This window comes from Lytechinus variegatus, chromosome 7 (assembly GCF_018143015.1).
Source record: "Lytechinus variegatus isolate NC3 chromosome 7, Lvar_3.0, whole genome shotgun sequence".
Taxonomy (NCBI): Eukaryota; Metazoa; Echinodermata; class Echinoidea; order Temnopleuroida; family Toxopneustidae; genus Lytechinus; species Lytechinus variegatus.
The window spans coordinates 29,013,362-29,027,117 of record NC_054746.1 but is presented as its reverse complement, the minus strand read 5'-3'; the positions used below and the strand labels follow the sequence as shown (position 1 = coordinate 29,027,117).

Sequence of the window (13,756 nt, the reverse complement as noted above, 5' to 3'; positions counted from 1 at the left end):
CCCCAATGAACAGTATATCTGAATAAAAAGAGAAAAATCTTACAAGCATAACACTGAAAATTCATAAAAATCAGATGTAAAATAAAAAAGTTATGACATTTTAGAATTTCGCTTAATTTCACAAAACAGTTAAATGCACATTCTGGCTGGTATGCAAATGAGGAGACTATGATGTCATCCACTAACTATTTCTTTTGTATTTTATTATATGAAATATTCTAATTTTCTCCTCGTCAAGTGATACAACAATTAATTCCTTTCTAAACACGTGGAATTAGTATTGTTTAATACTATATGGTTCAGTCAAGTTGGTCCTTATTGTCAAACCTATAAAAATGAAATATTGTATAATTCAAACAATAACAAATAAAAAGTGAGTGATGGACACCATTGACTGGCTCACCTAGTTGTGCATATCTGATTTTTTTCATCACTGTTTAGTAAAAAATAAGCGAAAATTTATTATGTCGTAACTTTCTTATTTTACATCTGATTTTGATGAAATTTTCAGCACTATGCTAGTTTGATTTTCATCTATTTATTCAAGTCAGCATTTTCCTGGGGTGGACTTGACCTTTAGGACCCATGCAAATGCACCCCTTATGATTGAATGGAATATCTCAAAATGGCTTTTTACAGAATCCAATATAATGACCACCCAAGTGTCTCTTTGTATGAACAAAAAAAATATGTGCCAAAGTGATTCTGGAAGAAATTGTGTATTTGCTGAGAAATAAGCGGGGATTCGGGCACTTCCGTCAGGTCTTTATTCCAGCAATAATAATATACACTGTCCCACATGTGCCTATCTTTGTTGGCGATATTCAGTGTGATTGTTTTTCAGCTTAGATTTCATAATTTCACTAAGTTCAGTTTATGTAACTGTACCAGATCTAGATCCACGATGATATAGTAATACTTAACCTTGGTTTTACAGACTTTCTCACGAAATCAGTGTTTTACTGCAAATATTTTCATTTAGCTTAAGTTCCCATAAAATCCAGCATTGACAAATTACTGCTCTCCCATGGGACTGAACAGATCCAGTAGTAATCCCTCTCTATGCCCATGTGAAAAGAATTGTTCAGATATGCACCGTTGATTTTATATGAATATTTTTCCAACCATTACGTTATTTTAGGTGCGGGTCTAAAGGGGATTCCCGAAATTGCCGGATCCCATTAGCGGTGTGCGTCCTTCAGGCCAATGTATTGCCCAATATTGTGCAGTAGCCTGAAATACTAATGCCTAAGGCCAATGTATTGTGCAATAGCCTGAAACAAACTCTTTAGCCCAATGAATTTTGCAATAGCCTGAAACACCAATTTCTCATGCCAATGTATTGCACAATAGCCTGAGCGTAATTTCAAGTTGAAGAAGTTGGACATTGCACAATTGACTGGCCTTGAGGGAAACATCACATATGTCGCCAGCAACAGAATCATATTGTCCAGAGTCTTTAGACGAGGGCAATATGGTTCTATTACGGGGGATATATTTGATGTTTCCCGAAAGAAGAGCCAGTTGATATTATTATTACCTGTAACTATAAGGCTGTACAATTCAATCTACTATTTGGAACAATTTATATGCCTGTTTGCTTATCACTACTTCTGATTTAAGGTTAATCACGACCTTAGCGAAGTAACGCTTAATAAGCAATCGTGACGTAATTGTTAAATTGCGCATCATGCACGGCGCGCACATACTCAACGCGTAAAAATCTTGCGCTTGGGTTACGTTTGTGTATGCACTGTCACTAGCAGAAATATGGCCAATATTGCTCTATATTTTGTACAGGATTTCTATGGGCAAAGCCTGGGGAGGACAACATGGCAAATGTTTACCTTGTTGGTCTCGGATTGAAAGTAGCGAGCGAAATATGACTTTTTTTATCCCCTAAAATGCCTTGTATAGGTAATAATTCTGGTTCTAACAAATTGTTGAACCAAACAAACCCTGGCTTCATGATCAAATGGAATAGTACACAATAGCTTGAATCACTTACTCCTACTGCCAGTTTATTATGCGATAACCTGAGCTTAATTTCCATTTCGTGCAGTACAAAATGAAGCTACATGAATTTCGCAATGGTCAAACAATAAATCGTATATGATCAAAATGGAATATTGCAAATAACCTGAAACAATGAGTAATGACAAGTCCTTACAAGGCCAATGAATTATGGAATTCATTGGCCACATGCAGGAGTTAAATAAGTAGTGTTTTAGGTTACTGCCGAACATTAGGAAAAAATTCCTTGAATGCTTTGAGCACCTAGGCAGCCCAGCTAAAGCAGGGGTAAAAATAGCAGGGCCTGCTGGGAGAACAGTTTTCAGAACTGAGGCGGCTTCCCTGGGTAAATATACCTGTATTATCATAACAATGCGCAATATCACATTATTGCATATTATTGAAAACACCTTAAGACTAAACATATACTTGTTTGTTTTCATTAGTATAGCTTTATTGCATTTATACATGTTCAATGTATGTTGTACACAATACGTGTACACTCGATACTATCACCATAATGTAAAATGGAAACACTACAGTCTTTATGTAAATGTAAAATGATGCGTGGGCACGTAAGTCTCTTCCATAATACATATATCCAAAATTGTCACAATCAGGTTATAACTTATAAGTACTTGTAGGTTTAAAATTCAAGTACCCTTTCAGTAAGTAATAGTTACCGGTACTCATGAAAAAAAGTCAGATACACAATGTCATCACTTAGTGTCCCCATTGTTTTTACAATTCCACATATAAATTAAGTTGCTGATTCTTCTATGCACATTCAATAAACATGTCGTTTTGCAACATACCAAAGAAAGAAAATCTGTGAAATTATCAGCATGAAGTTAAAAGAAAGGGCATTAATCTGATGTAGCATTCAGTAAATACAAAATATTATATAATTCATGTATGCATTTGTAGGATAAATCATTTATATACACAAGTACAGTATACACATTCCTGAACTTTTAACAACATTCATTGCATGTTTCCTTCAGGATGTTTGTGCCCAAGAGCAATAATCAAATCTCGATTCATGATTGAGTATGATCTTTACAACTCTGGACTCTAAATAATACTTGCTGGTCTGCTATAGTCTACTCTGGAAAAGGGGGGAGGGGAAGAATGCTTGGGTTTCTACTATACAATCTATTTCAGGTGTTATTACAGCAGTATTACAGTCTAAAATGGTCTATATTGTCATCTATTCTTACTTGGACATGAACGGACTACTGCTGAGGATGAGAGCACCTGAAATATGTGCAGTGTAATCATACCATGTAATATCTGATTTCACATAAAACCTTAACAAGCCTTCAGGTCATAACATGGGCATATAGATTTTTGAAGAAAAAGGGCAAGTCAAGATAAAATTTACAGTTGTATATCTTCCACAAAAAATAAAACCTGCAAACCATATTAATGAAATGCATATATGTGTGTGTATTCAAAAATACTTTCCACTGATATCAATATCCAGTTCACACACTTCAAGTATTGGCAAAATTAGATTTTAAATTAATCTACACAAGGAAACTGGAACAGTTTTAACATAAGCAAATTAAGATTTAAAAAGATCAATACAGTTTTCAAACACCATATTGACTCAGAGTTTCAATCTTCTAAAATACCTTCTAAGGATATCAAAATTACAACACTTTTTAGTGGTTCAAACCATAACTTAAATTCAATGTCATACATTTTCAAGTTTAAAACAGAATCAAAATTTAACACTCAACAAAATTTTTCATAATGTGTAAGTATGATGATTGACAATGTCTTCAAATGAGCATTACACTTAAAAGACTAAAAAATGGTACAATACTGGAGTTTGTCATGCAGTAATATGGATAGATTATTTTGTGCTAACTTGGAATTTGTCTGAAGTTTCTGGCACCTTGCAACATAAAAATTTTGTTTGCCTAAGAAGCAACCTTTTTGAAGGATGCCTCATGACTTCGTACACATTAATGCTGCTTAGTTTTGTTGCCCGGTGTTTGAATGAGTCTTGCGTGTAAACGTCTGAACCAATAACTAAATACAACGCCCTGACCAATAGAGAAAATATCCACATTTTGATAATGCACTTTACCCCATTTTTATACAGAAGGGGTTATTCTGGTTTGAGTCACATATGTATGAAAAGCATTTAATGCTGGTTGAAGTACACTCATATAAAAAATCAATTTGTCTATGAACAACACTGAAAATCACATTAAATATAAGAAAGTTCTTCTTGTAAGAATATATTAATCCTCCTCCAGACCTTTCAATTACTGATTATTGACATGATTGGGTACATATACTGTCTATAGAGAATGAATAAATACATGAGACTCTAATATCATAGTTCTATACTTTCAATCTAAATCAAGAAGGATGATCATTGTTTTTATTTCAGAAATAAGATACTTCAGAAGATTAGAAGATTTTTATATTACAGAAATTTTACATTTTGACATGATTTTAAGTCTTTGGTCTTGCCGGTATATCCTAATTTATTAATGCCAAAAATACATGATGTAAATAAATAAGAATATATTATTATTGATATCTTAGCACCTTATAACTTCAATGGCAATAAAAAAGGTGAGGTACATGTTCCTTTCCCCAATTAAGAATGCATGAATGAAGGACTTTACATTTCTTTCTGTTTAAAAACATAACAAAAAGTTAACTTAACTATAAAACAGTTGAACCTAAAAAAATAACCTAATCCTAAAACAAAACAGAAATCTATATATGCATATATACATGTACATGATGTAACAAAGTCACCAATAAAATGAATTTTGGGCTTAACATATGGGAAATTCCATAAAATATGTATGTCCGACCCCCTATGTGTGGAACCTTCATGAAATTTTCTGTCTCTGATTTCTGGTTCTTTTGACAGTCTGTAATGTTCTCAAAGGCCCATGACTTGGTCAGTTTATGAATTGAAGTAAGACTTGAGAAAAATAGGGGACGGACGTACAAAAAATGTTGATCATTTCATGGAATTGCCCATAATTGAATCATAAGTGAATCATAATGTAAGTGATTAACAAGTAAAACATTTGGACTTAAGAGTCACACAAATATTTATAGTTTTATGTCTTCATATGACACATTAGGCAGATCATACAGGACATGCAATGATTGTAAGGGGGATGCCACACCTAACAATGTGTGACAGGTCTTCTTGTAGTCAATGAGATCATAAAATAATTTCTATAATAATGCATTCGTCAATCACAACTTTTGCAACTAAAATCATTTATGAAACAGACCTATGGAATAATAATAACTAGAAATAATGATGGATCTAGAAAAAAAGATGTAATGCATCTTAATTTTCCACAGCTAATAGAAAGGTTAAGTCGCAAAAAAAAAAAAAACATACACACATAAAAGTTATTTTCCTGAGGGAATCTAAAAAAAATGTACAAATGGAAAAATCTTCCTCCATAGTCGAAATCTATCTAGGGTCTGACAAAGAAAGGTGTGTATGTCCCTGGCTCGGCTTCCGGAAACTGAAAAGAAAAGAACAAGGTGAAATATTAATGAAGGGACAAAAGGAGAGAGGGTCTCTGTATTTTGAATTGCCTGGATAAAAAGGGAGAGGCCTCAAAAACTATATTAAGTGTTTTGCTTTTTTGTTTTCATAATGATTTTCAAAAATATGTCACAGAATTTGAAAAATTACTTTTTCATAAATGCTTATTTGTAAGGGTAGCTTATCAATTTCTAGTATAGTCAATATGAGCTTTTCCAGACTAAGATTGCTGAATCTAGAAATAAGTTACACTCAGAGAGTTGGGCATCAACATAGCACTTTTTTAAACAATCAATTCATAGCCAGACAAGCGAAAAATCAATGAAAATTTATGCTATGATACAAACCTGATTCCTAAGGAAAAAATGCTTCAATTTTTCAAGATCTGGCACTGAAAATATTTGTAAGAATTCAATGAAGAATTTTTTTCACTAAATACCATCCTCACCAATTTTGTAAACTGGTCAACACAGGCTAATCTAATCCGTTCTGCTACTGCTGGACTGTTAAGGGTGAAGTTTCCAAGGCCTTCATCAGATCTTGCTGCCAAGATGGCATCCTTGATGGCAAAAAAGACGGACGAACCAAGGAATAGAGGAGGCTCACCGACGGCCTGATTGAGAGAAAAGAGATATTTTAAAGAATTTTTATTTCATCATCATTTACATCATCCTCCTCCTCCTCATCATCATTATCGTCATCATCGTCATTTATCCTCATCCTCCTCATCATCATCAAAATGGAAAAAAGGAGGGTGAATGTACACAATGAAAAAAAAATCAGTGGAGACCCTGAATTGACTCCACTACAGGAAAACTTTCTTATCAACGTAAAAGATGTTAACCAAAGGTAAGTAGTGGTGGTGGCGGTGGTGTAGGGGGGCTACCACGTTTACAGAATCTACACTTTCTCTTACCTACTTCCCACTTACAGAGAACAAAGAAGTTTCATTGTTTGTTACATATGGTTATGTTATACAAGTACAGGTAAGAGAGTGAAGATTGTGCAAACATTGTGTGAAAAATGCTAAGAGTGGTCGCAGATAAAAATTTAAAAAGCTGAAAATAAGCCTTAGGGGCATAAGCTCCTTCACTTTTGTACACATGAAATTCACAAAAAAAGCTGGTATCAGATTTAAAGCTTAACTCTTCCATCCCTGTATTCAAGAATCTGATGACTGAAATTATCATATAAAGATATTTTCCCAAAAGCAGATTGTCAAACTTACCTTTGAAGAGCAGATGGTGTTGTGATTTGCAGCATTCTTCAGGAGTGATACATTGAACTCTGGAGGAACATCACCAAACCCTGGTATCTTATAGAAACCGGGTCCCCTGGTAAGCAGGTGACCCTTAGGACTCCATCTATGGTCTTCAAGAGTGAACAAACCATACCCCTGGGTGAAGGCACCTTCAATCTAAGGTGATTAAGGGAAAGAAAGACATATTTGATGATTTCAAATACAGTGTTGATGTTGAAGTTTTTGATAAATGTTAGTGTTGGTGCTGGTACTGAGAGTCTGGGGTTATCAAAGTTGACCTTAACACCTAATGTGGCTCTTAACACCTAATGTGGCTTTCAAATAGTGATACCAATTACATTAATTAATATTCATTGAAAACAATTGACATCAATCCAAGTACCAGCTTCTTTTCATGTTTAGCAATGGACCAGAAGAGAGACATTGTGTTATTCCAATTGCATATTGATATTTTGTGTTGAGAGCTTAAATCAGGTTGCAGAGAATTTTCCTGGTATATTATCACAATTTTCCGCACATTTTTTCAGAGACTGCTACATTTTGATACTTGATACGATAATTCCTCTTGCAGCTCCAAAAAGCATATAACATCTTTTTTTTTTAATCAGATTTGTACATTGAAGAGCTTTTCTCTTCTGATAAAAAATACTAATCAAATTTGGCACAAAAATTATTCCCTTGGTTGTAAAACACTTAATGACAAATCACATTAGATACGAAACACTATACTTCAATCCCGGCATCAGACTCGTTTAAAGTTCAGTGATGAAGCATATTGCATGAGCTCACTTTGATGGTATTGGTACTGAGAGTGAATCAAGTTACTGGTATCAAATTAGTTCCAAGACCAAACATGGCTTTACAAAATGGTTTACAAAAATTTACCATATCATCCCCAAAACAGACACACGATATAATTCCAAGGAGGGAGTTATTGATCAATATTATGGATGTTACATTTATTTCTCAAATTTTGAAAAAAAAAAGATTTTCTTAAAGAAATTTTTTAATTTACAGAGTTAATTTAGAAAAGTCAATGACTGCATACCTGACCGATATCAATGGCGGGATTGATGCTGTTTCCGACATCCATGACAATGTCAGTCCTGAGTGTGGTATGATCTCCAGTCAGGCAGTCGATCTCCACCTCGGACACACCCACGCCCCAAGAGAAGTAATGAAATAACTTGCCCTCATTCTTCTCCCAGTCGTACGTAAGATCGGGAGTCCTTATCAAGGAGAAATCAGAGAATGGTTTGTAACAAGACACAGACAGGCAAAGGGGAATTTACAGTATGTGTTCTTTACTTAAGAAGAAAATCATTTTTTCTTAAATAATTCATATGAAGACAGACATATTCAGCAAGAGAACAGAGAAATGGTTACACTTCGTAATTCAGAGAATGGTTTGAAACAAGACACAGACAGGCAAAGGGGAATTTACAGTATGTGTTCTTTACTTAAGAAGAAAATTATTTTTACTTAAATAATTCATATGAAGACAGACATATTCAGCAAGAGAACAGAGAAATGGTTACACTTCGTAATTCCGAAGGTTTGTAATTCCGAAACACGTAAATTGCCTAAACCTCCATGTTCGTTAATCTGAAAAGGTAAAAGGGTTCATTAATCCGAACATTTGTGGCGTTATTCCGAAGGTTCGATAATCCAAAAACGAAATAAGGTTCAATGTTGCGAAGGTTCGTTAATCCAAAAATGAAATAAGGTTCGTTGTTCCGAAGATTTGTGAGTCCTAAAACGAAATAAGGTTTGTTATTCATTACGTTTTTGGACTAACTAACCTTCGGAATTGCGAACCACATTTCGCTTTCAGATTAACGAACCTTCAGAATTACGAACCTCACTTTGTTTTCGGACTAACGAACCTTCGGAATTACGAACCTCATTTCGTTTTTGGACTTATGAACCTTCGGAATAACAAAGCTTTGGAATTACGAATGTATGCGCAGAGAAATATGGGTATATAGAAATAATCTTCAAAGTTTAAATGACTGCAAGTGATTTATCTGGTAAATAAATACTATTAATAGAAAAGCACCAAATGAGATTGACAATATCAAAATATTTATTTTAAAAAAAAATCATGAGAAATTAAAGGGATGGTCCAGGCTGGAAATATTATTATCTCAATAAATAGAGTAAAATTCAGAGCAAAATACTGACAATTGCATCAAAATCGTAAAACAAATAAAAAAGTTTTTTAATTTTGAAGATTTGCATTGTTCCAGTGAAACAGTTCTAGGCATGTCCTTTTGAATATTCATTAGGTGGGCTTCCAAGAACTAAAACAACTGGATTAACAACTGATTAAGTGTATTAGTTATTTATTGCCGCAACTTATTTCATAATGGAGACACATCATTTACACATGTATGAAAAACTGAAACACTTATGATTTCATGTAATAACATAAGAAAAAGGAAAGTAGGGATGTGACATCATCAGCCTATCATATGAATATTCATGATGACGTGCATATAACTGCTTTCATAAAATATTGCTAAACTTTAGCATTCAATAACTTTGTCATTTGTTATCCGATTTTTATGAAATATTCAGCATTTTGCTTTGTGAATTTTATTCTATTTAGTTAGATATGAATATTTTCAGCCTGGGCCATCCCTTTAACATAACCTTCATTACAAAAATTAACAAAAAATTTTAGTATAATTTCACTATTCATGACTAGATGATTAAAAAGATAAGTGTATTCTTACTTGTAGAAACCTGTAGTTGAGAGACTCACTCTGTCCCTGTATGCAGCATCAACCTGTAGCAACAAAAAAGAACCACTGCATTAATTCATGAATTTTTTTTTACAAAAACAAAATACACAATAGACAAGGGAGACTCCCTACTGGATAATGCTTATTGTGTCAAATACAAAAACACATACTGTTCCTGTTGAATCAATGTTTTCAATATTAACAGCTTTTTCATTCAACATAGATAATTATTTCAATAACAAGTCCACAAATGTGCAAGCAAGAATTTTAGATACAACAGTTTACTTTCTGTAAAAACTGTAATTACCCATAAGTGAATTATTGCCTTTTACTATAACACAGTTCAATACTTTTAAAAACAATTTAAAAAAAGAAGATGACTTGCATCCATTTGCAATGAAGGATGCAGGAACGAACTATATTCTGATATTTCTATAGACTCTGTTTTACTCCCTGCCCCCCAAAAAATATGATAATAGATAGATAGATAAATAGATAGACGGACGGACGGACGAACAAACAAACAAACAAACAAGTAAGCAAGTAAGTAAGTAAGTAAGTAAGTAAATAAATAAATAAATAAATAGATAAATAAATATAGAAACAGAAAAGAATATATTAAATCAACTTACCCAATCATCCCAATTTCCTTTAGGACTAGCATGCATGTAAGGCTCTAACCTCTGCTTGAGTGTCTGACAAGCAACCTAAGGTATAAAACAATGAGAGGGGAAAAAAAGAATATGTGAGACTATTTTGTCACAAAGAAGGGTATAATTAGCAAATATAACTTCACATTGTATTGCTATGTATATATAGAACTGAAAACTAAAGAGCTCAGAACAGTAACAGAATGATAGAAACAGACTATAGACACCGTCAAACTATATATGCAACTACAATGACAGTTTCAAACAAAACAGGATGAAATTTGATTCCTAATCACATTCAATAGGCTTTACCCGAAGGCCTTTTTAATTGTGAAGAAACATTAAAATTGTGAATTAAGAAGAGAACTTGAACAATTATATTTTGCTCTTGGATTTTACATATGTTCATGAAGTTGAGGATTATTGAAATACAGCATCAAAATCAAGACTTATCTTTCATAGCTACTGGCTAAATCAGAGGTAAAGAATCACCTTGAGGATTGAGGTGATATACATAAAACAAATGAGAAAGAAAAAACTGAACATAATTTTCACCATTCCCAGTGATACCCATGTGTCATACCTGAATACAATGAACTTAATTATTACACTTTCTAAATTAGCACTGCAAATAATGATTACAGTAACTTATCAATTATTATTCAGAATTCAAATAAGATATGTTTTATTCAATTCTCTATTACTTTCCATTCATTTTTCTATGATGATTCATTTTTGGTTCATGTATATGGAAGATTTTTCATTTTTGTAAAAAAAAATGAAATTACACTCTCTAAACTGTCATTGCAGTAAAAAAATGATTGTCAATTAATCATTATTCAAAAATGCAAATTGGTAATTTATGAAAATCAAATCTTGTAAGTAGGATTCCTTGTGTATAACAATGATCCTTTTGCATTATAACTACATAAAAAGAACATAGGAACAACTCGCAAATTTAAGGAGTGCAAGTTGATTTTTTTTAACTTTAAAAAAGTTCAGCAACTCCAATATATATACCTCAATGGCCTTGCCGTTGAGATCTGAGCCAGTGCTAGCGGCAGTGGGTGATGTGTTTGGTACTTTACTGGTGTTAGTCTCTGACAGGTGAATCTTACTCTCTGGTATTCCTAGAGTTCTTGAAGCAACCTGTATCATCTTGGTATGAAGCCCCTGTCCCATCTCAATACCACCGTGGGTTACCAGCACTGAACCGTCTGTGTAGATGTGTACAAGGGCACCAGCCTACCACACAAATATTGCCAATAATATCATTTTCATTGTTATTAATACAAATATGTACTGATGCACAAACAACACAAGAGGGGCCAGTTGCATAAAAGAAAACTCAGGCATTATTTTTTAGGAATATTTTGAATATGTTAAGTGTCAATGGCATAATTTTGTTTGCCAGAATTATGGTAAACATTTTAGGTAACTAGCTCAAGGTGCTCATGAAACTCTTGTAGCATGTCTGGAACCTGTGGCAAAAACACAATGTGATATAACTACGAGTTACATAATAAATACACCTAACAATAACAAAACACATTCTTACGGGCATGTCCTTAAAAGCAGGTCAATATCTAGCATTGACATATTAGGAGGGAATGGAATTTAGATCACAACATCAAGAAGAATCCTACATTACTAACCTGGTTCAAGAAACGAGCAGTGAATGATATACCAAACTTGGTAGGTGTAATGGCAAGACCTCGCTTCTTCCACCTGTTCTCACTGGCAAATATAAAAAAAAAAATCAAATGAATGAGTATACAGAGGCGAAATTCATTGGATATTTTAAAAAGAATTTAATTGTATTTTTTTACATTGTAAGAATATACGCAGTTGACAAATAAAGCAGACATTATAACAGAAGAACAATGAACTGAATGAGTGAAAGATTGAAAGAGCTTCCACAGTAGAATTTTAGAAATCTATTTTTTTCAGAGAGATAAGCGTTCTGACTACTACATATCCATTTCTTGTGTCATTACCTGTTAAAGATATCCACATTCTTTCTCCTGGTGTGATAGTTGCTCTTCTCAAGGCACTGTTCCCAGCATCGTCTTAGCTGACATCCATTCAACACCTGACTACATGGAGTCACATCACCCTCAGAATAGAAATTCAACTCTCTCACCTGACAAGAAAATAACCAATTACAAACAAATCATTAACACATTCAGTATTCATTCACTAATGGAAATCATGTTAGAGTGACCTCATACATCAAAGATCTTACTTCATTAAGGATTAATTTTTATTTACCTTCAGAGCAAGCTGACTTGCAAAGTTGAAACAACAATTCTGATTGGTTACGACTGAGGCGCGATAGCTCAGTCAGTAGAGCGGGGGATTTGGATTCCAGTGACCCGGGTAGGTTCCCACTTGGTGCGCTAGTGCCCTTTGGTAAGGCATTTATCCTCATTACAAGGTCCCTCGGAAAGGACTTTAAGCCATTGGTCCCCTGGTTGCTTGCTTACAAACATTCATGCTTTCTTAGCAAGCAGGTTAAACATCACTACCAATCACTACTGGTCAGTCTTATTCACAAAGTGTGCAAGTAAAAAAGACCATAATTGGTCATTGTGATCGGTCATTGCAAGTTTTGTGACTGAAAAACTTTTGTGCAATAGAGCCAAGATTTCACTAGGAAATGCTTGTAAATATAATGGCATGAGTAAGAAGTCAAACTATATTTGACTGTTCAATTCTTCACTTTATGACAATGTACATCAGTAATATATGTGTAGACTATTTACCTTGATCTGCTTTATATGTATATACTAAATCTTCATTCATGATGTAAAAATTAGAAAAAAAAGTACGATTTCAACTTGAAGAATTTTTCTGCCATTTTAATTATTGTCTTTCAAAATCTAATATAACAATTCTTGACAAAATGTTTGTTTTTCATCACTATGACAAACAAAATGATGAATCTTCGCTGAAAATATCAGAAATCATTATTCTATTAAATTCACTGATGATATATTACCTTGTCTTGTGAAAGTCCTAACTTGATTGCAATGTCCGTCATGAAGGATTCACAGATGATCATTGCCTGAGGCCCTCCAAAGCCTCTGAATGCAGTGTTGGATGGAAGATTGGTGCGACAGAGACGGCCATAGACTCGTGAAATGGGGAAACGGTAGACATTATCAATATGCGTCACTGCTCGTTCAAGTACCTGTATGTTCAAAGAATGAAATAAGGTATGAAGAACATTCCAAACTTACTAATATGATGACTTTCCTATTTTTTTGTAACTGCCATTGAAATCTTGAATTTGATTTGCTGTGGAGCATTGTTAGCACTGTACATATCATTCATGGCAAAGCTATCATATCATAAGAAGCAATGGGGGCATATGTTTCTCACAGGAATTACATCATTGGTGTCTGTATAGATCTATGTTGGGTAATGATTTAGGAACTCATAGGTAGTGAGATTCAAATACCTGCCTTTTTCTTTGCTACAAAGGCATGGCCATAGGACCCTTTACTGTAAAATCTTCCTTGGTTAAAATGTTTCATTA

General features: G+C 33.8%; 1 protein-coding gene across 1 annotated transcript in view; it reads right to left on the bottom strand.

The window, feature by feature from the left end:
- Positions 1-5,087: 5,087 nt before the first annotated feature.
- LOC121418924 (xanthine dehydrogenase/oxidase-like) overlaps positions 5,088-13,756 on the bottom strand; it is a 40,146-nt gene continuing 31,477 nt past the window's right edge. The window contains exons 24-33 of the mRNA XM_041613133.1: positions 13,217-13,408; positions 12,213-12,358; positions 11,871-11,952; positions 11,236-11,460; positions 10,198-10,272; positions 9,557-9,609; positions 7,867-8,047; positions 6,786-6,974; positions 6,006-6,170; positions 5,088-5,534 (exon numbers count right to left, since the gene is read on the bottom strand). Coding sequence (XP_041469067.1) covers positions 5,484-5,534; positions 6,006-6,170; positions 6,786-6,974; positions 7,867-8,047; positions 9,557-9,609; positions 10,198-10,272; positions 11,236-11,460; positions 11,871-11,952; positions 12,213-12,358; positions 13,217-13,408 — 1,359 coding nt within the window. The 3' untranslated portion in view covers positions 5,088-5,483. The remainder of the gene's footprint in view (positions 5,535-6,005; positions 6,171-6,785; positions 6,975-7,866; positions 8,048-9,556; positions 9,610-10,197; positions 10,273-11,235; positions 11,461-11,870; positions 11,953-12,212; positions 12,359-13,216; positions 13,409-13,756) is intronic.